The sequence below is a fragment of the Thermobia domestica genome, chromosome 2 (genome assembly GCF_964235325.1).
Source record: "Thermobia domestica chromosome 2, izTheDome1.hap1.1, whole genome shotgun sequence".
In the NCBI taxonomy this organism is placed as follows: Eukaryota; Metazoa; Arthropoda; class Insecta; order Zygentoma; family Lepismatidae; genus Thermobia; species Thermobia domestica.
Window position 1 is genome coordinate 387160240 of NC_137455.1, and position 26109 is coordinate 387186348.

The window sequence follows — 26109 nt, forward strand, 5'->3', positions numbered from 1 at the left end:
GCCCGGGCCGGACTTGGGCCAAGAATTTCAAAAATCTTATTGGGCCGGGCCGAAAATCTCCAAAACTTTTCGGGCCCGGGCTGTGCCGGGCCTTGGTACATTCGGATTGGATTGGGCTCGGGCTGAAATATTCGGCCCGTGCATGTCTCTATTTAATAGCACTTTTTCAAAGAAAACACTAAAACCAGTATTTTTTTTTTTTTTTTATTATTATTGTTTGTGATCACCTACACTCACTAACTGAAAACTATCTTGGAGGAAATTATCTACACATGCTATTTACAATCTCAATATTTCACTTCACTTCAGTTGGTTTCTTCTTGTTCTCCAACCCATAGACAAATTGCTTCAGCTTGTAGTCTGTACAATATTTTAAAAATTGCGTTTCCTATTTAATTTAAAGGCATTACTTCTGAGATTTCTAGTTTTCAATAAAGATGATAACTAGATCCCGATTATTATCGAGGTTGAGATTTAGTTATTAGGAAATTCATTATTTAATTAGGATTCCCACGGCACCTAAAGTTCTGTGGTTATTATTATTATTATAAAGTGAAGCACACTTTCTTCTTTGTTAGCACTTTTTTTTTTTCAGTAAGAATCTTCACGTTAAGCATTCCTTATCTACAAGACATGATTTAAATAGAAATAAACTTTAAAATATCAATATATTTCTCACAAAACATTGTTTCATGCACGAATAACAAATGAATGATGTTAAATATTTTCAGCTTCACCTTTGTATTAAATGAAACGGCTATAAACTTGTATCTGCCGATGTCATAGCAGCTACTCATAGATTGCCACACTTTAACTAATTTAACCGGAAAATCAACTGAAAACTTCTTCCTTCGTAGTCTATCATTTGCTGAGTAACACATATCAATACAGCAGAATTCATTTCAAGTTACAAATTTTTGAAATTCGTGTTGTATCACGAGTTAAGACATGAAATATTTAGCTTATGAAGAATGAATTAACTACACCGAAATTTACGTACAGCTACTTCACAATATTGCTACCTTAGAATCTTTCTTAATTTTGTCGCAGAGTGCTAAAATATTCCAAGGTTCACACATGTAAATTGCCAAATTTATAACTTGAACCAGAAAGTCTTAGCAAGCAGTTATTCGAATAAGTGGCATCCTTTTATTATTATTATTATTATTATTATTATTATTATTATTATTATTATTATTATTATTATTATTATTATTATTATTATTATTATTATTATTATTATTATTTTATCCGAATTTCATCTTTAATTGCCGAAGTTTCCGAAATCTTAGTTTGTACCTTTGGACCTATTATGAACTCAAATCCTTCCTTCATGATAGCCCTGGTAATGTGCACTGCCAGAACAGTTGTACTGGTTCAGTTACTGAGTGAATATACGCTATAAGTTTTAGAAATATCAACAATTAAGAGGGAGAGAGACAGATAAAAAAAAAGTTAATTTGTCGCGTTGTATTTGACATCAAATAAAATTAAATCTTTAAGCTTTACGTCCCACATGCTCCTTATGCCGGTTAGGCTAAAGGAGACGGTGATGATGAGAAATTAATGAAATGATGGAATGAAGAAAGTGGGAGGAAACAGGAAAACCTCGAGAAAACCTACGCATACAATGTTTGTCCACCACTTGGCGCGAGCTGGGATCGAACCAAGGACCCCATGCATGTGTTGTATTTGAATATAATACTTCGAATAAGAAGCTAGTGTATGGTGAAAGTCCAAGGACAACACCTAAATAGTCAAAAGTCTAAATATTTTGTAGTGAATTTATTTGGAAGATGCAACAGAGTTTACCTTTCCTGTCCCGCGGTGTCCCACAGTTGTAGGTGAATCCTCTGACTCCTTCCCTGAAATCCATCTGGATTCTGTGCTCTATATACCTTTATAATGAGAAAAACAAAATTATAGCACACGGAAACCTGTTCATAAAATTACGTTTCAATGAAGAACTACCAACTGTACTTTTATATTGGCGATACATTATTTTATTAATTTGGTTGATGCTATTTGAAGGGTAAGGGAAAAAAAGAAGGAATGTCACAAAACTGCATTTTCGAGAAAACGGGGTTTTAATATTGAAAACCGCGTAAGAAGTATAGGGTTAGTTATATCTTTTGCCCATTTTACATGGACATTTCTACATTTACTCATGCATAGCATAGACAGTCAAATAGTACCAAGAGTCACCAACAGATAGGGCAAAGCACCAGAAAAAGCACATACATAGACATTCCTTGTTTTTTCCCCTTACCCTTCATTTATACTTTCTCATGTTCAAAAAACAACTATAATTTCATTGCAACCTCTTAAACTTATATAAACTATCGTTATTGTAAGCACTGCAGCTACCTCGACATGTACAATGTTTTATTTCATAAAACACACGAACTGTTTTTTATTTACTCGAAGTTACATACAGTACGCTACTTACTACTGAAATACGAAGCAAGTAACTGATCTACTAAAACAGATGATTTTTCTCCTTTGTTAGTAATTTAGTAAATTGAATCTGTCAAAAATTTTGGTACCATGTTTGCCTTCTTGATTTAATAGTCTTCCCACGCATACCTGGCATTATGTAATAGATGACTACAAGGATCCACAAGATAATTACAAACGAATAACAAAAAATAACATATTCTAGCATTTTATAGCCTTGGTTTAAATCACCTAGATGCCTATTGTAATGTACACTCATCTTCTAAACTTAAGGGAACATTAATTTCAAAAAGTAGCCCTTATCTCATGTTGATTCTGTCAATGCCAAACATCGAGTTGCCACGCCTGAGTCGAAGGACGAAGGTACCAGTCCGTTCGGCGACACAAGTGCCCTTTATGGCTGCAATACCACAAAAAACGTTTGCAACGGGAGAAGTACGTAATCACTATGTTGTGATTTTCGGAGTGTGAAGTGCATATCGGTTATAGTGAACGTGTCCTAGAATACACGACCCCTAGAGAACATAAAGGGAATGATGTTAGGGGAGGGAATGAAGGAGACGCGGTCGAAAAATCGGAGATTAGAAATGGGGGAAAGTCAACAGTATTTGGTTACGGACTTTAATGCTCCTCGCATTGACGTGCCGCAACATCGAAATAGTTTTCTGGGTGGTGAAAACATTGGGAGTATGATGGAGCAGTCGATGTTTAACACCGCCCGTGAGGATCGTTATCTGATCTTAAATGTCCGACGACGATCAACACGCACACCAAGTATACTAGCACGAAACCACGCAATGTATCTGGGACCCATGTATCACGTCAAATTGTACACCGCCGGTTACACAAATGCACGCCGATCCACCACGTGCATTCACTTCACAAAACAGCAGCGCCAGGCACGCCTAAAGTGCTGTATAGCTCACAGTGAGTTGACCTCAGACAGTGAGCTGACCTCAGATTGGTAGAATAGTGTACTCTTAGTGATGAGTCACGATTCAGTTTGAAGTGACTCTCACTGTATGTTTGTTTGGAAGGCTTGGTGGAAATGTTGAAAGGGACAGTGGAGGCCTTGATGTCATAGTATGGGACAGCATCATAATAGGGGTCACCACTTCATTTGTTCTAGCAGCGGACAACTGAGATATACAGGAATGTCACACTTGAATAGTATGTGGTTCATACGGTCCTCAATCTTGTTTTATGGATGATAATGCAAATCCACATAGTTGGTGGAGGATTACCTACAACATGAAAACACTATGGGTGTCGAGTGACCATCACGGTCACCGGAGCTCAATCCCACTGAGCATGCAGGGATGCCCTCGGACGACCGATTGCAGTTAACACCTAGACCACGGTCAACTGATGAACTGCACAAGGTGCTCGTGCAAGAGTAGGATGTTTTTTTACCACATGAACTGCTTGATCTAATCTGTAGTATGGGTGCACACTGTGCAGTCTGCTTAGCTATTCGTGTTAACTACATCCCGTATCGAATATTTCTGCCAACAAAAACACGGTCTTGCGACGGCCAACAGATGGTGCCCATATGATATAAGTTATTCATTCAGATTCTTCAGTGTTCATGTATCATTACAAGAGTTTGTTTCATTCACAGACATCTGCTCCACACATCCCTTTACTTTTGGGACATGAGTGTATAGTATATTGTAGCCTATTTCCAAAGTTGGTGCTACTGCAAGCTTCGGGACTGAAATCCGATAGACAGATGACTAGATAAAATATAAGTAGATCGTACCTTTAAAATTTAATGTAATACAAACTTAAAAATGTCAGTGCTAATTTTTGATATGTAAATATGTATCCATTACCATCAAGTAGTAAGTGGCACAGACTTATTTACTAAAGTAATTCAGCGGGGCCTGTAGAATTAAAGACTACCGTGGAAAAAATTGACCACGATAGATGGTTGTGGAGAAGAGTTTGAGAGACTTTAATTCAATAGCAGATTGACAATGATTGGATTAAAAAGAGTTGTTAACTTACAAGAATGAAATCTCATTGGTAACTCTTATTATTAAGATTCACCCCAAACTTGATAAGGTTCCTGAGTATGCAAATGTAATAGAAAGGAGTCAGAAACATTGACATTTTAAAATTGCTACATACCAGTCTCTTTTCCCTGAAGTCTATTCCCACTGTAGATATAAACCTTTGATTAAAAGTGCCGTCTGTATATTGATATAAAAAACTAGTCTTCCCAACTCCAGAATCTCCGAGAGCCAAGAATTTTATAAGGTAATCGTACTCCATTCTATTCTACAATTAATAAAGATGAAATGCAAAAAATCTGGAAAGAAAAAGAGAAAACAGCAGTGAAATTTCCGATACATAAATGAACATACACAAAGAGAGAAGATTTGAATCTAGATTTTGAATAATGTGTAATATTTTCTTGTGCACTTTTTTCTTTCTTTATAAAGAGGAAGAAAGGGTGTTAATGCCGATTTTCTCAGAGTCAACAAATTGGGATCCAATAAATAAATTAAAACATTGAAAAATGTGAGACTGTACCTGTGAGATGTGGACCTACAGTTTAAAGTGAAATCTGAAACGTCGTAATGCGTTCAAATTTCAATGCTCTACCACCGAGAATCGAACCCAAGAACCGTGCACCTCCGCTAGCTACTAGGTTAGCAGAGAGGGAGATGGGCCGAAAATCGAACCAGTGCTTCGGGCTTATCCTGGTGGTAGGAATACTCTACACCAGTGCTATTCAACCTTTTTTTCCGCATATCCCTAGACACAGTTAACCCATCCAATTGTTAACCCCTGAAGCTATTTAAAAGAAATGAAATCGAAATGAACTTATTAAATTTAATACACATGATTAAAGGGGGGGGGGGCAAATAGAGACCCAATAAAAGGACAATCAGTGTGCTAATCAAAAGACTATTTACAGAGGATAAAGTGTACATCCGAAAAAATTAACACCGGAGATTTCAAAACATACGGAAGACACCCAGTTCTACTGGGGAAGATTTTCCCCTCATCCTCCTTGATAATTCGTATACTGAGGACAATTTTAAAAATTCAAAAACTAAAAGTAACTTTAGAATTAACCTGTTAATGAGATAACTGAGCGTGTTTCCGGGACGTCAACTCCTCGATTCTTGGTCGAATCTACGAGTCCGAGAATCATAGCTGATTCAAGCAATTTCTGTGCTTCGTTTTTATTGAAGTTAATGCAAAGAAACCTTCTTCACACAAATATGTTGATGGAAATGGAAGAAGTTGTAGAATAGCACTATCACTAATTTCATTGTACTCTTTTCGAGCATAAATACCAAAGTTACAAACTAACAAGTTATCGAATTTCATTTACAGTGGACTGTCATCAGACATTTCCAGCAGAACCTCAGAAGCAGCATTACGTACCCCCGGTTGAATAGTACTGCTCTACACTACCTGCCGAATCACAAATTTTCTCACCACAGAGGATACGGCGTGAGAAAAAAGAAAGGTCGTTTCCTCCATTTATCAGATATCCAGTCCAACCGTTGCAAGTGAAGTGGTGGTACAGTCTATTTGGTCTGAATGGGTGGGCAAGAAACCTCAAGAGTGACAATTTGTGGCTCATCAGTCAATGCGCCGATGCGGCAAACTGTCAGGGTTTTTCTTTTGGTCTAGTTACACATTTTTTTTTTTTTTTTTTTAATTATTATCCTTCGGCACTTATTAAATTCACACTTGTAGACGGTATGACGTGTAAGATTTTTTTTTTTTTTTAAATTTAGTATAGGCCTATTACATTGGCGATAACTGGAGATTGACAATTTCCTCAATCACATGAAAAAATCAAAACTTAAAATAAACGAATCCTAAGTAAACTATCTTATCTAATTTGATTTGGCAACTCTTAGTGTAAGAGAAGAGCGTACTATAAAGCAAGAAAAATTAGTGGTAAGGTTCTAGAACACTAGCTCGCTTAGCATTACTAGGTAAATTGAGTACTGAACTTTGATAAAGAAAGAAACCAACCTAGTTACTAATCCATCTTCACTTATATGTGCATTCTAGAACCTTCCCTAAATTATTTTCACGATATTGGATGAACTTTAAAATCTGATGAAATTTCCTAACGAAACTAACTTAGCAACCAACACACCCACACTATTTAACATACAAGATGAACAAAAACAAGAGTCATATCTTTTACAATCAATTACTTCAGGTACCGTTGTACAGTCGAGCAATCCTATGGTATAGTTTTCTAGCGCTTAGTTTTTTACTTGGTATTCGTATCGAGGAATGTTAGTCTACATGCAAATGAACCAGTGAGTTATATTAGGTAACGTAAATATCTTGCATCGTTTTTAGCCCTCTCTTGAAGGTATATTACAGTGTTCATTTGCATTCACACCAAAGAGAGTTCAGATGCCATTTATTCACATTCTCTTAGAAAACCGTACAGAGGTGATGATGAAAGGGAAAAATTGACATAAAAACTACTGAAGTATTTGTATAAAAATTAAATGAAGAGTTGCACCATAGTGGGATGAAACAGGAGTATCTCAAGAAAATCCACGGACACGATATTGTCCACCACAAACTTACTAGGCAAGGGATCGAACAAGGGACCTTACGCGAAGTAGGCCTATTTATATATATACATATAAAAAAAAAAAACAATTCCGACATGCTCTTTTGTTGGAGGTATCTCCCGTAGGATTGAGAAGATGCATTGTTACTCTTCATATATAGACCTAGTCACTGCCCACTTGCTACTGGCAAGTCACCTTTATAGAAAATGAATTTAACATCAACAAATATATATATATATATATATATATATATATATATAAATTAAATTCGGTGCAGTCCTAGTTTAGGGACAGACAAATTTAGAATATACGGAAGGAATGTTGGCATTACTCAAGCACACTGTTCCATCAAATTTGGCCACACTCCTACATTAGCTTTGTATTCCTTTTAGCAGGGCACGCACTAAATCAGGAGCTCCATTACTACTTCCAGATTGACTTCAGGAGGGCTTAATAAATAGTTTGGAAACATGGTATAAAACACAATGCATAAAACACGAACCGGATTGAGTATAGCCCGCTCCCCCCAGTGATTTTTAATGAATCATAGTGATTCTAACGATTCATACTAGTTCATAATGAATCGGAATCGCATGTTATAAAGATTTAAGATGTAAATCTTGCGGTAAGGAAGCTTTAGTATAAGTAGTAGTAGTAGTAGTAGTAGTAGTAGTAGTAGTTAGTAGCAATACGTAGTATAGTAGTAGTGGTAGTAGTAGTCGTAGGAGGAGGAACGGGTTAGAAGCCCCGCAGGGGTTGGCTGGGTTGTGTTCTCGATATAAGTAGTAGTAGTAGTAGTAGTAGTAGTACTAGAAGTAGTAATAGCAGTAGTAGTAGTAGCAGCAGCAGTAGTAGTAGTGGCAGCAGTAGTAGTAGTAGTGACTTCCAGTTCCGGTGACAAAGAACTGGGGGGGAGCGGGCTATACACAAGCCCACGAACCAACTTGTGCTAGATGCTCACTAAGAGACATGAATGCTATCTAACCGACTCAGCGAAGGAGCGCAGCAGAAAAACCCGAGTGGCAGCGAGCGCGTGCGTCCGCAGGGACCAGGCGCATCAGCGACGGAGGGTTAACGCATAAAGGAATTTAGTGGAAGAACACACACATACAATAATTTCACTATCACTCAAAATTCATTTCAGTATCCGTGCAATGAGAGTAATTAATTCGCACCCTCATTCCTTCACGAAAAATTTTTCACATCGTATTTTACCTATAAATTTCCTATTTGGCAGAATCGCTTGCTCGAGTGAACCCAGAATGTTGTTTCATTTCAGAGGAACAACGTGTAAGTAATCAATATATGGTGATCTAATCTATGACATTCATAATACGTAATGTAGAAAACCGTAATCCGAAATTTATGGTTGTCACAACATTATAGTCCACAAGGCCTGTCAATATAGCGTGTTACGTCGTGATCAGTGACGATAAAGATGAACGACACTTAATGTATTAGTAATATGAGAAACAGCGCGTTTCCACATGTAAAGTGGTGGAATACTTGCCGTGGCGCATGCGCTTGTTCCCTCCGACCTCAACACCGCGTGGGCCCCTCTGCTGCTCTCCTGCACTGATTCGGTAGATAGGCTTCTTGCTTTCATTGAATACGTAACACAAGTTGTTAATTGTTTTACACTAGTTTTCAAGGCATGCATACATGCTGTATTTATACTCACAAACGAAACACTTCCTAACGAGAACCTGCATCCAATAATTTAACTCCTCCCTTAAGGAACTCTTTTAAACGTAACGAGTAATATTCTGATAAGTCAATATCTCATGACTCTGTGTCCCTAAACTAGGACTGCACGCTATTTTCTATAGCGTGAAATGTCTGTAGTGAACAATTCTGTTTCATCTCAGACCACGTTTACAATATTTAAAACATTTATCTGTCTCTGATAACAATTATTAAGCGTGAAGAATTATGGTGATAATAATTTTTAGTTGTACTCAAATAACCAGTATTTCAAGGATATTTTTTAACGATTTAATACTAATGTTTCATCTTCTTCTTTCTCTTACCTTAAACAAAATCACCTGCTTTCGCAATAATAATTTTAAAAATACAATAACAAATCAACTGTGCAACCTGTTGCCTGCCCTATTACAACCATCAACGTAAAATTTCTTCTGCTATCACGCCTTTCACATGTCATATGCAGTGCTTCTACCTCTTGATAAAACAAGAAACTGTAACAATCATTTTTTTTAATAATAATAATAATAATAATAATAATATATATATATATATATATATATATATATATATATATATATATATATATATATATATATATATATATATATATATATATATATATTTCAACAAGTTAGCACAGTGTTAGCGTCAACGCAAAGGTAAACATGCAAACTTTGCGATAATTTGAATAGCAGTCATAATAACTTTTGCATTAATTTCTTTTGTGTGTGTTGCGTTGCTGCACACAGAATGACCATTTGATGTCCAGATATACCTGTGAATCATCTTAAATATTCCGTCATATTTTTATTTTGTATTAAATTATGTGCCAATATAACAATAATTTCGTTTTCAACATTCGTGAAATCTCTTAATGATTGTATGACAATGCAAGCTATAAATATGACAATGAAAAATTTTAAGATGTATTAATCCATAGAAATACTTAGGGACGTTTCGTGAAAGAGGTCACATAGGTAAAATCAAAGTTTTATTGTTTCATAAAGAAACAATATGTATTTAATGTTCTAATTGAGTAGCGCATTTCCAAACTTGTCTTTATAACAAAATTTTGGAAATAGAATTATTGGTACCGTTGGATTCCTCCCGTAAATCTGCACGGAATTATATAATAATAATAATAATAAATTTTATTGTCGAATCAGCTTCATAGCCATAGACAACGTCAAATTATAACTTACTACAATAATGTACAGCAATAGTGATTGTTCATTATCTACAATAAGTGCTAAAGTACTAAAGTTCACCACAATCACATATCTTAAATATTATTACCTTACAAAAATTAAATATCGTATTCAAAAAACTCATCTATTGTATAAAATGGTGTTTTTACTAACCAAGAATATAATCTATTTTTGAAGTTACTCATAGGTAGTTGTGTCAGTTCTATAGGTAATTTATTATACAACCTCAAACTCATGGCTTCATAGCTATTTTGTGATTTTTTTAATGTCAAATATGGTACGTTGACACGTCTATTATTTTCAGTGTTGTATGAGTGTATGTCATGCCTATAGTGTATTTCTGACGTTTTGCCCTTTATGTGCATCAACACATTGTATATACATAAATTGATTACCGTCATTATTTTTAATCTTATGAATAATGGTTTACAATGACACGTATTCTCTGCATTCATCATTATTCTCACAACTTTTTTTGTAACAACAGAACGTCATTCACATGCCTACCATTTCCCCATAACAGTATACCATATAGTAAGATACTTTGAAAAAAGGCAAAATATGCGGATCTTACATAGTTTTGTGGTACCTGATTCCTCAAATTTTTTAATCAAATATATAACTCTTGAAAGTCTTCCTGTAATATATTGAATATGAGAGTCCCATGATAATTTGTTATCAATAATAATGCCCAAAAATTTTACACTGTCCAAATTGTTCTCGGTTGCCATACCTCTTAAACTGAAGTTTAAATGTTTCGTTTTACCTTCATTAAGGAAAAAAACATTCGTCTTAAACCACGATCCAGCTTCAAATCACATATAATTCCGTTTCTAACTATTTTGTAGCATTTCGCACAACTAGCATTCCTTATAACTCTGTCTTTTTGCGAACGCGATCTTGACACCACTGCACTGCATATATACTTGTTACTCGAATAAAATGATTCTAAAGACACTAAAAATAAAAATAAAACTTTGGTCCAGTACCAAAGGGAATCTTGTCCATTAAATATGGTGCGTTCTTTTACAGTTGTGTTCTGCAGAATCAAAATGACCTTTGTCCAGTGAACTCTACCAACAAATGAATGTGCCCATTTTCCAAAGCGGTTTTTGTCCATTGTTTCGTTAAAAAAGAAGTACCCATCGTAATTGATTTCTAAAAATGCATTCATTTTGCATTGCATAATAAATTATTATTATATGGATTGACAAGAATGCTTTTATAATAATAATAATAATAATAATAATAATAATAATAATAATAATAATAATAATAATAATAATAATAATAATAATAATAATAATAATAATAATAATAATAATAAGGAATGTTATTGTCGTTAAGCTATACATAGCAATAGACAACGTCAAAATGTGATACAATATCGATACGTAAGTATAAATAAATAATGATCTATAACTAAATTAATGATGAAATGACATTACAAAATAAATTACAATAACAATATACATTTTAAATACAAGCTTAACACGAGATTACAAAATACGTTACACTTCTATTGAAGAATTAAAATACTCCTGTAAAGAATAAAAGGGCGTTGCAACCAACCAATTGTGTAACTTACTTTTAAATCTATCTATATGTTCATCTTTTAGTGATGCAGGCAACTTGTTGTACAGTTTTATTCCAATTGTCTCATAACTATTTAATGATTTCGACAGTCGTTGATATGGGACATTTATGAATCTACTGCTTCTAGTATTATACGAATGGATGTCTTGCCTGAGTTGTAAATTTTGGTGATTACCTTTTATATAGATGAGCAATGTGTAAATGTATAGATTGATTATTATCATAATTTTAAGATTGATAAACAAAGGTCTGCAGTGAGCTAATTTGTCTACGTTTGAAATAATTCTGGTGGCCTTTTTCTGTATTAAAAGAATGCTATTTACATGATAATTGTTACCCCAAAATAATATACCATACGAAATTATACTCTGAAAAAAAGCAAAGTAAGCCGATCTGACATAGTTATCAGGAACATGTTTTTTTAGTTGTTTTAGCAGATATATTACTCTTGAGAGTCTTCCAGAAATATAATTAATATGCTGTTTCCACGATAACTTCTTGTCAATATTTATACCTAGAAACTTCACACATGTTGAGTTATTCTCAACAGGCACTTCTTTTAGACTAAAAGTCATATGTTGAGTTTTATTCTCATTAAGTAAAAAACCATTAGCCTTAAACCAAATCACAACCTGATTCCATGTATTTTCAGTTATAGAATTAAGTCTACTAAAATCAGGACTAGTATCTAAGAATGTCGTATCGTCAGTATTTAGTATAGAGTAAGCAGATCAAAAGTAAGGCAGATCATTTACCATTAGTAAAAATAGAAGTGGCCCAAGTACTGAACCTTAGGGTACTCCGTATTTAACTGATGCAATACCAGATTTATTGTTATTTACAAAAACAATTTGTTTACGGTTTTCTAAGTAAGACTTGAATAATCTAAAACTTAAACGCTTGATACCGTAGTACTCTAACTGTTTAAGGAGAATTGTGTGTTCAACACAATCAAAGGCTTTGCTTAAATCGCAAAATGTTGCCTGAACAAAATCCTTGTTTTCAAAGCCTCTAATAACATTCTTTACTAACGAATCAATCGCTCCAACAGTAGATCTACCCTTTACAAAACCAAACTGTGAATCACTAATTACGTTATACTTATCAAGATAATCACATAGCTGCATATGTATTGTAACGCCCCATTGTAAACGATTCTACAATTGTATTATTAGTACAAGTTATTACTTACCTCTTGTAATCCTCTTGTATTTGGCAACCCTGCCGAAGCATCATGTTCGCGGGTTCGCGCAAGGGATTCTGGGTACTTGAAGTCGAACATGAAGACATCATGGCATGATTAATTTGGTGCGCGTTGATAAACTATGTCAAATCTCTAATTTACAGCCGCCATCGTTAAGTTTAATAGTGTGTGTGCTTCACTTTATGCCTCAAGGAACTGCTTCACAGGTTTTGGCAAGTGTGCCACTATTTAGCACAGTATGAAATTCCGAATGTAGTTGGGAAGTACTTATTAGCCCAGGCTGCCACGTGAGTCATCTTTGTGTAGATGTATGTTTTAAGTTGGCTCTGTTTGGTTGCTTCTGCATATTCAAATATCTAGTGAATAACATTCTCAGAGTGGACTGCTCATCATGTTTTTCAGTGAACTATATTTTTACTTGCAGTCAGAAATGATGTATCTAATGTCCAACTAAATTTTTAGCAGCGGGGCCTCCCAACTCATTCGCAATGTCCGTGAAGCGTATCAGAAGTAAGTACTTTCCTCATCAGTCCCATTCAGAAATATCCGTGCCTTTATGTAGTATGGAAGCATCAGGAGTTTATGGTAAATTTGCCATTTGATAGTACGTAACCTGGTGACTTATGTGATCCAGTTCTCCCGAGTGACGATTTAAGAAGTCGAGAATTCAGCATTCTCCCAAGAAGTTGGAAGGGAACTTTGTACATAGGCTTACAGTTTGAAGTGTCTATCCATAAGAGTTAATGTCTACACTTTTAAGTTCCATCAATACCCTATTTGCGTCTCTTACGAAGCGTTCAATTAATATGTCCTCAGTACGATGTTATAATAGCGCCACTTATTAGTCAAATCTCCGTTGACATTCATAATATATACTGCATCTTTATTGTCTGTTATATTGTCCAGTGAACGTCATGGATTGTCAGCATCAGGATCGGTGTGTTTACTTTTGGCGACGGTGCCCCCCAGCTCTCGCCTGCCCAGATCGGGTTGTGTGCAAGACGAAGAATTCTCTTCATGTCCTATCTTCTAGACGTTATAGCTTAAGGGAAGTTCTCCACAACAGTGATCAGTTATTCTGTCTCAGTTTCTGTGCATCGTATGCGTTTTGAATAGCAGTTAGTGTGTATTTCTTTTGTGTCCAGTTGGAAATGTGTTCCGTTAATAGTGCAAGTGCATTTATGAAAGGTATAGCAGTCTCTGCTTGTTTACACCTGTCAGAAGGGTAAGTACCCTGTGTTGTGAGTGCCCGCCTTCGTAGCAGGCTGACCATAATTCTGCTTTGTACAGAATTATCTTTTCTGTTGCCGATTCATTGGAATCGTAATTGCATAGCGCCCGTATGTGGATTTGCTGATGCCCGCCTTAAGAATGTAATTTCGACGATTGTCTGTTTGCACTTATCAATGCTGAAGTAAACTATAGGAACACCACTACCTATATGATTGTCTAGTTAACTGCTGTGTATTGAATTTATCACTGTCGGAAGCAGAAGTGTGCTTTCAGTATTTAGGAGACACCTGGCCGTCTAGCACAGGTTGATTCGATATGTTGTCCTTTTGTTTCTCCACTTAAAGCTAGTGTGACTTTTACTGTTGTCAGCCTATATGGATCACGTTACCGTCGCTTCCTTTTAAGTTCTGTCCAAATACGCCACTACTTGACGGTTACATGGGTTTTATTAGTCAGAGCATTACGTCTGTGTAATCATGATGCTCACTTGTACCTAACATCCTGATCAGCACTGGCGTTCAGTAATACATTGTCTGTTTTACTTATAATGTCTAATATTTACACTTGTCTAATTTGTCCACCTTTTTATTTACATTCATGTCCTTATTCATTTGGGACGAGTCACTTGTCTTATGTTTACATACTATGTAGCGAGAACCTATCTAGCATGATGTTTCTTTGGGGTTACTAGTGGTTACTAGTAAGTGCATCATATTATACTTCTGAGTATTACATAATTAGTGTAAACCCGACTAGTCGTGGTAAGTAAATCTACGTTTGCTCGAGCCATTTATCCTATTATCTGTTAGTGTCATATTACTCTTTATGCAATTTTATAAAACTATATATATATAGGTACATGTTCCAATATTTTGTTTCATATGATTGTTGAATCCCATATCATTATTTTCAATTACAGTATAGCAATATGATGGGTGTGAGTTTATTCAGTTAAGTAACTGAGCAAGTCACTAAGTATAACATTGCAGGGTTATCTCAGAAAGCAGTCACAATGGTAACTTCAGTATGATTTTGGTGTAATAATTGGTGAGATCCCTTATTCTAAATCTGTGAATGTTTTTAAGTCAAATAAAATGTTGCAACACCCTACCATAAGTGTTATGTTTTGCGAAATTAACTCTGCAGCCTTGTATTTCAGCTTTGGCATTCTCATAAGCTTCAAATAGGTAAGGAAATCACAGCACAAGGGAAGGGCTGTGTTCTGTGCATTCGTAGAGTGTACAGGGGGCAGTCTCGCACATGTTGGATTCGTTTTACCGTTGTACTAAAAGTTTGTTTTTTTTTCTTTTCTCGTTCTTTTATTAACGCATTGATTTAGCGCAATCTTATACAGTGTTAGCATCTGTTGCTATTCTTCTCCTGTGTCATAGCATGCTCACAGGTGGCGACCCTTACCATATATTTATCATCTCAGTGCTCCGGCACTGGGCAATCAAGCTTAGCTGTAGCCTGCCAGGGATTGGGCCCTCTGGGGCGCTACAGCGGTTTTGTTTGTTTTTGGCGACCCAGCATCAGGATACGGGTTTGTTTGTTTTTGGCGACCTGATCGCCAGGATATCAGCTGGTACCTTTTGATTTTTCTTGTGTTCTAGTGATTTCTATTTTTATTTCTCTATATAGAATTTTGTTGGCATCGTATTGCAATCTTGTTTATCAGTATCTTGTACATTTTGTATATTCCTTAGCTTCCGAAGTTGGATACCGTCATCTTCGAATTTTCCGAAAAAAAAAGTCTTACTATCTTAAGTTAACTTTCATCGTAGGTGAGGTGCAGCGCTCTTTATTGACATTGTCGAATTGGGTTGGGGACCCGCATTATATATCAGTGAAGTAAAAGTCAATTGAGTGTTTAACGTCGAATAAACTATTTTTTTTCAGTGTATCCTTTTGATCTTAGTGCATGTGTTAAACTGTTAGTGCCAGAATGAACAAGTCTAAGAGGAAAACTCGTCAGTGTGGCCATTCAGGCACTTTATTAGAGTGTACATCCTGTAATACTTGGTACTGTAGACAGTGTGCAGGTTTAAGTGAAGAAGCTTTTGCCGAAAAGGGCAAGCCTAATGTTTCGTGGGATTGTAATTCATGTTTGGTACAATCTCCTGATTTAGCAGATAATACTATTGAAATAAATGATGTAAACACTGGATCTTTAGTAGAAAAGTGTCAAAGTGGAAGTAGTAGTGAAGTTGGTGTTGCTTCCAATTTTTCTGAGCTGCTAGCGCAACTCGCTGCCCAAATAGATTCCATTAAAGTGGTTGTGACAGAAGAAGCCGTGCAGCTGAAGTCAAAGGTGATTGAAGAAACCACACAGTTAACCTTTCGGTAGTCGCGTCTGTTTATGTAACACGGGCAGTCGCGCGTTGTACTTTTTAGAACACTTAACAGAAAAGATGTTATTGACTTATATTCACATTGTGATCCCATTGTCACATTCAAAATAGTAAAAATAAATAAAAATACAAACGACACATGCAATAAATTCGGTCAGTTACAATTCAGTCAGTTCAATCAGTTAGTGACTTACAACAAAAACAACAACACTGTTGTACTTTTTACAACAGCGCGACTGCCGAAAGGTTAAGGTTGGATGTAGCCAACGAAAATTCCCAATTAAAATCAGCAGTAACAGAAGAAGTCTCGCAGGTTAAAGCGACAGTGATTACTGAAATTTCCGAAGTCGTAGGAAAGGAAATGTCTGAGCTGAAGGACACCGTGGATCGTCACATCAAAGAGCAGGACGCTCGTATAGCAGCCTTGAGTAACCAATTGGAAAATAATACGGCGGAATTAAATCATCAGTTGGAAGTGGTGAATGAAAATTTAGCCTCTCAGGAAGAAACCCTGCTTAATTGCTTGAGAGACAATAGTATGTGTAAGCGTCAATTGGAAGCGTTGTCTACCCAAGTGAAAGAAATCCACCAGACCAGCAACTCTTGTCTGGGACTACGGGACGAACTTGAAGCCTTGAAGGAGAAGGTCGATAGCCTTTTTGATCAAGATTATGACGAAGAAGTGGAAGAGCAAAGTAACCAGCTCAATTCTGATGTTGTTAACGTGGAGCGTAGACACTTCACAGACTTTGAAAGATTTTTAGGTCTTGTTAATCCTAGTACTTGTGAGGGCAGTAGTCAGTCTGATATTCCAGTGGTTGTTTCTAGTCCTTTGATTGGAACTACTTCAGTAACCACTACCTCTTGTCTTCGCCCTGCCAAAGTCAATCTGTCCCAGGTACAGCATTTCTTTAACAATACTAGTTGTGTTTCCACTGCTTCTGCTCATGGTATGCCGCATAGTCATTGCACTCATTCCCAGCCTGGTCATGACAAAGGTTTGAACGGTCGGAAAGCTGATGGTTTTCCTAGTTATGAGCGAAATAATTTATTTAACCCTTTTCTCTCTCAGCACGCTAAAGATAGGAATGATTTGCCTTGTGTTTCATCGGTTAGTGTTGGTCGAGGTGACTCTGCCTACCCAAGAACTTCCACCTTGGAGCCAGATGTCCCCTCTTTCTTGTCCAATGGTTATTCACTGTCTAACATTAACGGTAATAATAATAATAATGGTCACGGTTTAAAATCATTACGTTTGTCTGACTTAAGTCATTTCCCTGAGTTTACAGGTAATGTGTTGGAGATTTCCCCACTTGATTTCTTACAACAATTAGAACAGAATTTCAAGTTGTTGAATCTTGATCCCGAATATCAAGTGTTAGTTGCTATGAGAGCTATGAAAGATTCTGCTGCTTGTTGGATCTCACAGGTCTCAGATCAAATTCATTCATATCATGACTTTAAACGTCTCTTCTTGTCGCAGTATCTCAATCCAAAAGTTTGTAGGGCTCAGTGGAGATATTTGCTGTCCACCAAGTATAACCCCAGCATTCACGGAAAAGCTTCTGAGTTTGTGTGGAAACTCTCTAAAGGTTTAAGAATGCTCAAGAATAACATGTCACAAATAGAATTAGTGGATTATTTAATTGATACACTACCTCCAGAGTATCAATTTACTTTAAGTCAAGTAGAAATCACTTCGGTTTCTGAACTCGCGGAGCGCCTAATGCGGCTAGAAGTGCCTGATAAAACTAAGCTATTAAACAGTCCTCTAGTGTCTTTAGAGTCATTTAGTTTTAAACGTAAAGCAGGTAATGATAACGATCCTCCTAGTAAGAGTAAGAAGCGCAATGTGCATTTTGATGTTAATCTCGCCACTACTATGATCAATGAAAACAATAATGAACAAGGTAGCTCTAGTGTAAATTCCAGTTCTGACAATAAGGTAACTACTAAAGAGAAATGGGCTCAAGTGGGATATGCTAACGTAAAGGATTACCTAGGCAATAATCCTCCTGGTAATAGCAATAACAATAATGTCAATTTTAGGCGTAATAACCGAAGAAGGTTTGGTTTTGGTAACCGTAATAATAACAATAGTAGTAATAATTTTAACAATAGACAGAATAATGGTAATTTTAACAACAGACAGGCTAATCGTAACGTAAGAAGAGTAAATGTTAGAAATAGAAATGCTAGTAGAAATGCTAATAGTCAATCAGGAAACTCTTGTGAACAGGCTGAACCTATTTTATCTTGTTGTAATTGTAATCATTGTCCTAATTTTAGGAATAATCATGAAAGTATGGGTGTAAATTCACAAACTGTCTCTGAGCCTTATGCTCAATGTAATGCAACTTTAAATTAACAGGGCAGACTCCTGATTGGTCGCCTGGAGCCCGCCAAGATTGTAGTAAGCGACCAGAAGCTATATTATCTAACCGAACTAACGGTACGTGGTTCACTCAGTCTCCTCTTCAAGTTTATTTTATTTTAAATGAAAATTCTCTTGACAGTGTCAATGAAAATAGTACTTTCGTAAAGTCACCTTATTTGTCAGGCCAGATAGCAGGTTTATCCCTATCCTGTATAATTGATAGTGGGTGCGAAGCTAACCTTTTGAGTTATGATAATTGGAAAAGGATTGTAGAAGTGTTACCCACCGCCAAGCTAGTGCCAGCCAAGCATGTAACTCTGCAAGCCTTCGTGGGTGATAATAAACACCGAGTTAAAGGCCAAAAGACTTTATATCTAGAATTCTCTGGTCATGTTCTTGAAGTTTCTTTCTTCATTGTGGAAGGTATGAAGTCAGATGTTCTCTTAGGAACTCCTTTCTTGAGTAAATACAGCTGTGTTGTGGACTTTGCTAACCGCATTCTTTCCTTCAAAGACTTAGATGGCAAGCCAGCCAAATTGAACCTGAACTCCTTATGGATAAGTTCAATGGAACCAGAACCTTTAATACAAGAAGTGAACCAAGAAGATGATTATTTGGTGCCCGTGAGCGAAATTCAAGATACTATTTTGTCCAGAGCTGATTTAACAGAGGATGTTAAGTCAAGATTAGTAGATTTATTAATTCGGTACCGAGAATTATTCTCTGAGGGGCCTAGGCCAGTAAAGATAAAGCCGCTGAAGATCGAACTTACAGATAATGAGCCAGTGGTGTGCAAGCCATACCCGATAGCCTACTCAATGCGAGAACCATTTAGAAAACTCTTGCAAAAATGGTTAGAATGGGGAGTCATTGAAGAGAGATTGTCACCGTATTTAAATCCGGTGCACTGTGTATATAAGGCAGACAAGCAGTCTATTAGACCCACATTGGATTTAAGGCACCTGAATAGAAAGGTAATATCTGCTAATGTGCGAGTGGAGCCCATACAAGATATATTAGCTCGTCTCAAAGGTTCTATGGTGTTTTCTTCATTTGATTGTAAAGATGGATATTATTGTCTACCCTTAGAAGAAGAATCTTATGAGAAGACAGCTTTCTCATTTGAAGGAAGACAATATTGTTTTCGTTACCTAGTGATGGGACTGAAATCTGCTACAAGTCTGTTTAAGTTCGTTATGAACAGTATCTTCGACCTGTCCACAAAACATTTTGTCTCTTGTTATTTAGAAGACCTTCTTTGTTTTTCACCTTCTATAGAACAGCATCTTAAGCATTTAGAATTTATTCTGTATACGCTGAACAAGTTAAATTTCTCTTTAAATTTTCGTAAATGTAGATTTCTGTTTCCCGAACTGTTATTTCTAGGACATATCATATCTGGCCGAGAAGTTAAAGTCAACTCCAAGCTGAATGAAACTATTAGAAATTTTCCTGTGCCAAGAACTCGTAAGCAGTTACGTCAATTTTTGGGCATAGCCAATTGGCGTCGCAAATTCATTAACAATTACGCCGAATTAACCGAAGATTTAGTGCATCTTCTACGCAAGGAAGTGAAATTTCAGTTCGGCCCAAGACAGCTGAAAGCTTTTGAACTATTAAAGCAAGAGTTAATTTCTCCTCCTGCCTTAGCATTGCCTGACATGAGTCAAACTTTTCACATCTTCTCAGATTCCTCTGCTATAGCTATTGGAGGATATATTGGTCAGTACGAAGGTGACGAATTTAGAGTTATCTCTTATGCCAGTAGACGTATTAAGCCCACTGAAATGTCATTGTCTATTTTCCAGACAGAATTATTAGCAGTAGTATTTCTGTGTGAGAGATTCGCAGATTATATTCTTGGTAGAGAAACGGTTGTCCATACAGACAACAAGGCCATAACGCATCTTAAAACTATACGTAATCTAGATGCTAGAACCACTAGGTTATTACTAAAGCTTCAGGATTATAACTTGCAATTTGAACACCTGTCTTCTGGTGAGAATTATATTGCTGATGTTATTTCACGTAATCCCCCTGAGGAGGATGAGTCTGGTAGTGCTATGTACATGGTGAATGTTGTGTTTAGAAATTTAACTCAATCTTCTTTCTTACAGCTAATGTCTAAAGAACAACAGAATGATGCTTTTGTTAGTAAATGTTTAACTAAACTGGAAGAAGGCAATTTAAATTATTGTAAACGTTTAAACTTAGTGTATGTTAAGCAATCTAATGTTTGGAAATTAATTATTCCTAAAAGTTTAGTTCATGTAGTAATAGACGAAATTCATAAGGAAGCCCATTTTGGTTCCAGGAAATGTTATTTACATTGTAGAAAACTTTTCTATTGGCCGAATATGAAACGTGACATTGCTAAATTTATAAATGATTGTGAAATTTGTGCAACAACTAAACCATGTTCACAGGCCAAGGTACATCAAATTTGCCATGTGGAGGCTGACCGCCCACATTGTAAATTAAGTGTAGATCTTATAGGGCGTTTACCAAAGAGTAACTCTTATTCTTACATATTATCTGTCTTAGATGTCTATAGTAAATTTCTTGTGTTGTATCCAGTAAGGAATGCTAATGCTAAAGAGATCACTTCCATTTTTACTAAAAGGTATTTCTACCATTATCCTATTCCCCAGGAACTCATTACGGACAGGGGAGCACAGTTTGTTTGTTGCCTGTGGCGTCGTTTCTGTCGCAGAAATGGCATTCAACATTTGTTGTTGAGCCCGTATAATCCAAAATCTAATCCTGTAGAAAGATATCATTCAGAAGTTTCTCGTTTGTTAAGAGTATTTATTAACAAAGACCATACTCAATGGAGTCAAAAATTATCAGAGATTCAGTCACTGTTAAATAATTCTATATCTCTTACTACTGGTTACGCTCCTTCAGAGCTTTTTCTTAATTTCTCAGCTCTAGATAATTTCAAGAAAGAATTAGATTGGCCTTCAGAGTTTGGTGAAGTAGACTATAAGTTTAGACATCAGTCAGTATTGTTAAATACAAAGAAAAGTCTCAAGAAAAATGATTCTAAAGTGAAAACTAAAGGTGTCGAAATTAAAATTGGTGATCTTGTTTTCGTAAAAAATCAGAAGCATAGCTCTATGATGGATAAGACCATTAGCAAGTTTTTCTTGAAGTATTTGGGTCCATTTTTGGTCATAGGTGTAGAAAATAACGCAGTAAGTTTGGTTAATTTAAACAATGAATGGATTGGCACTTATAATTTAGATAATGTTAAGTTGTTCAACTGTTCTCTGGAGAAGCGCCAGGAATTGTTGGTGAATACGTACTTATAAAAAAAACTATTTGGTCAAAGTTTTTTTTTTCTTCAACCAGGGCGAGGTTGTAACGCCCCATTGTAAACGATTCTACAATTGTATTATTAGTACAAGTTATTACTTACCTCTTGTAATCCTCTTGTATTTGGCAACCCTGCCGAAGCATCATGTTCGCGGGTTCGCGCAAGGGATTCTGGGTACTTGAAGTCGAACATGAAGACATCATGGCATGATTAATTTGGTGCGCGTTGATAAACTATGTCAAATCTAATTTACAGCCGCCATCGTTAAGTTTAATAGTGTGTGTGCTTCACTTTATGCCTCAAGGAACTGTTTCACAGGTTTTGGCAAGTGTGCCACTATTTAGCACAGTATGAAATTCCGAATGTAGTTGGGAAGTACTTATTAGCCCAGGCTGCCACGTGAGTCATCTTTGTGTAGATGTATGTTTTAAGTTGGCTCTGTTTGGTTGCTTCTGCATATTCAAATATCTAGTGAATAACATTCTCAGAGTGGACTGCTCATCATGTTTTTCAGTGAACTATATTTTTACTTGCAGTCAGAAATGATGTATCTAATGTCCAACTAAATTTTTAGCAGCGGGGCCTCCCAACTCATTCGCAATGTCCGTGAAGCGTATCAGAAGTAAGTACTTTCCTCATCAGTCCCATTCAGAAATATCCGTGCCTTTATGTAGTATGGAAGCATCAGGAGTTTATGGTAAATTTGCCAGTGAAAATATGACATTCCAGAAGTGGAATCCAGAACATTGTCATCATTGTGATTTATTCGAGTGGCAAGTACGGATACAGGTTTATCACTTGTTCCTGCTAATTTTGCTTGTGCTGTTTAGCCATTTGATAGTACGTAACCTGGTGACTTATGTGATCCAGTTCTCCCGAGTGACGATTTAAGAAGTCGAGAATTCAGCATTCTCCCAAGAAGTTGGAAGGGAACTTTGTACATAGGCTTACAGTTTGAAGTGTCTATCCATAAGAGTTAATGTCTACACTTTTAAGTTCCATCAATACCCTATTTGCGTCTCTTACGAAGCGTTCAATTAATATGTCCTCAGTACGATGTTATAATAGCGCCACTTATTAGTCAAATCTCCGTTGACATTCATAATATATACTGCATCTTTATTGTCTGTTATATTGTCCAGTGAACGTCATGGATTGTCAGCATCAGGATCGGTGTGTTTACTTTTGGCGACGGTGCCCCCCAGCTCTCGCCTGCCCAGATCGGGTTGTGTGCAAGACGAAGAATTCTCTTCATGTCCTATCTTCTAGACGTTATAGCTTAAGGGAAGTTCTCCACAACAGTGATCAGTTATTCTGTCTCAGTTTCTGTGCATCGTATGCGTTTTGAATAGCAGTTAGTGTGTATTTCTTTTGTGTCCAGTTGGAAATGTGTTCCGTTAATAGTGCAAGTGCATTTATGAAAGGTATAGCAGTCTCTGCTTGTTTACACCTGTCAGAAGGGTAAGTACCCTGTGTTGTGAGTGCCCGCCTTCGTAGCAGGCTGACCATAATTCTGCTTTGTACAGAATTATCTTTTCTGTTGCCGATTCATTGGAATCGTAATTGCATAGCGCCCGTATGTGGATTTGCTGATGCCCGCCTTAAGAATGTAATTTCGACGATTGTCTGTTTGCACTTATCAATGCTGAAGTAAACTATAGGAACACCACTACCTATATGATTGTCTAGTTAACTGCTGTATATTGAATGTATCACTGTCGGAAGCAGAAGTGTGCTTTCAGTATTTAGGAGACACCTGGCCGTCTAGCACAGGTTGATTCGATATGTTGTCCTTTTGTTTCTCCACTTAAAGCTAGTGTGACTTTTACTGTTGTCAGCCTATATGGATCACGTTACCGTCGCTTCCTTTTAAGTTCTGTCCAAATACGCCACTACTTGACGGTTACATGGGTTTTATTAGTCAGAGCATTACGTCTGTGTAATCATGATGCTCACTTGTACCTAACATCCTGATCAGCACTGGCGTTCAGTAATACATTGTCTGTTTTACTTATAATGTCTAATATTTACACTTGTCTAATTTGTCCACCTTTTTATTTACATTCATGTCCTTATTCATTTGGGACGAGTCACTTGTCTTATGTTTACATACTATGTAGCGAGAACCTATCTAGCATGATGTTTCTTTGGGGTTACTAGTGGTTACTAGTAAGTGCATCATATTATACTTCTGAGTATTACATAATTAGTGTAAACCCGACTAGTCGTGGTAAGTAAATCTACGTTTGCTCGAGCCATTTATCCTATTATCTGTTAGTGTCATATTACTCTTTATGCAATTTTATAAAACTATATATATATAGGTACATGTTCCAATATTTTGTTTCATATGATTGTTGAATCCCATATCATTATTTTCAATTACAGTATAGCAATATGATGGGTGTGAGTTTATTCAGTTAAGTAACTGAGCAAGTCACTAAGTATAACATTGCAGGGTTATCTCAGAAAGCAGTCACAATGGTAACTTCAGTATGATTTTGGTGTAATAATTGGTGAGATCCCTTATTCTAAATCTGTGAATGTTTTTAAGTCAAATAAAATGTTGCAACACCCTACCATAAGTGTTATGTTTTGCGAAATTAACTCTGCAGCCTTGTATTTCAGCTTTGGCATTCTCATAAGCTTCAAATAGGTAAGGAAATCACAGCACAAGGGAAGGGCTGTGTTCTGTGCATTCGTAGAGTGTACAGGGGGCAGTCTCGCACATGTTGGATTCGTTTTACCGTTGTACTAAAAGTTTGTTTTTTTTTCTTTTCTCGTTCTTTTATTAACGCATTGATTTAGCGCAATCTTATACAGTGTTAGCATCTGTTGCTATTCTTCTCCTGTGTCATAGCATGCTCACAGGTGGCGACCCTTACCATATATTTATCATCTCAGTGCTCCGGCACTGGGCAATCAAGCTTAGCTGTAGCCTGCCAGGGATTGGGCCCTCTGGGGCGCTACAGTATCACAGTTTCAAGAATTTTTGAGAAGACTGGTACCAGAGAAATTGGTCAATAACTAGATGGACAATTTTCGGGTCCCTTTTTATATACAGGCACAACTCGTGATAATTTTAAAACTTCGGGGAAGATTTTCTGTGTTAGACATTGGTTAATGCAATGGGTAAGCGGCAGAACAATACAATCAATATTTTTTTTTAATTAGATTATTCGACAATCCATAAACATCAACACTGTTTGAACACTTCACGTTATTTACAACGTTGAGAACTACTTGGGGAGATTTAGTTCTGAATACAAAATTATCCTGTATAGTAGGATTTACAGCTTGTTCCATTAGATTGACTGCTGATACATCAGGTTTGTCAATATTATTGTGTACTTCATCTACAGAGTTCACGAAATAATTACTAAAATCTTCTGGATTGGGGTAAAGTCAGTCCCGATCACTCTTAACTAAAGAACTCTTAAAATTATACTCTTAACTAATAACAAAAGAACAACGAAATTTGGCGATCAGATTTTCTGCTATACTGTGGTGATGTCGGGTCTTTGAGACTGATGGCTAATGTAATTTGTGTAGTTGATAATACGCCAGTGAGGTGTAATTTCAATCCAAAATAATTATTCTTTGGAGTAGTCCTTTTGCTTGTGGACGTACTTGATCATGAACGTAGATAATTCTGCTAATGAAGCCTAAGTTGCAGTAAAATGTGGAGTCAATGTTAGGCCTACTTAGGGCTGATCCTAATTCCGGAATTTTTCGGAACGGAAATTTCAATTCTGGAATCGAAACACAGTTTCAAGACGTTTCGGAATTTCGAAACATTGTGAAACTTCTTATTGAAAAAATAATTGTTGCTGTTACCCTGAACTGAGAGATATGCGCAAAACTTAGCTTTGAAACGGGATATTGATTCCGCTGTGCTGAAGGAAGGAGCTTTGGTCCACGCAACTGGTTTGTTTCATTCTCTAGATCCGTGGTTATCCTTAAAGCCTCAATCATAAGTGATTCAGTGTAAATCCCGTGATTTTGGTGCAGAAATTGGAACCTAGAAATTCGAGCTAGTTCTTCCCTTTAGTTTGATTAATCTTTCAAAAAGTACCCTTTTTATAAACC

At 36.4% G+C, this 26109-nt stretch overlaps 1 protein-coding gene across 3 annotated transcripts in view; it reads right to left on the bottom strand.

Moving 5' to 3' along the window:
• Positions 1-9175, bottom strand: part of Rab27 (RAS oncogene family member Rab27) — a 35243-nt gene extending 26068 nt beyond the window's left edge. Inside the window, exons 1-3 of one of the 3 annotated variants that reach the window (XM_081749500.1) lie at positions 9056-9175; positions 4591-4771; positions 1813-1898 (exon numbers count right to left, since the gene is read on the bottom strand). In XM_081749500.1, coding sequence (XP_081605626.1) covers positions 1813-1898; positions 4591-4734 — 230 coding nt within the window. In that variant the 5' untranslated portion in view covers positions 4735-4771; positions 9056-9175. Of the gene's footprint in view, positions 1-1812; positions 1899-4590; positions 4778-8706; positions 8831-9055 lie in introns of those variants that run through there. The other 2 variants (XM_081749501.1, XM_081749499.1) reach the window with 2 other exon arrangements.
• Positions 9176-26109: the final 16934 nt, after the last annotated feature.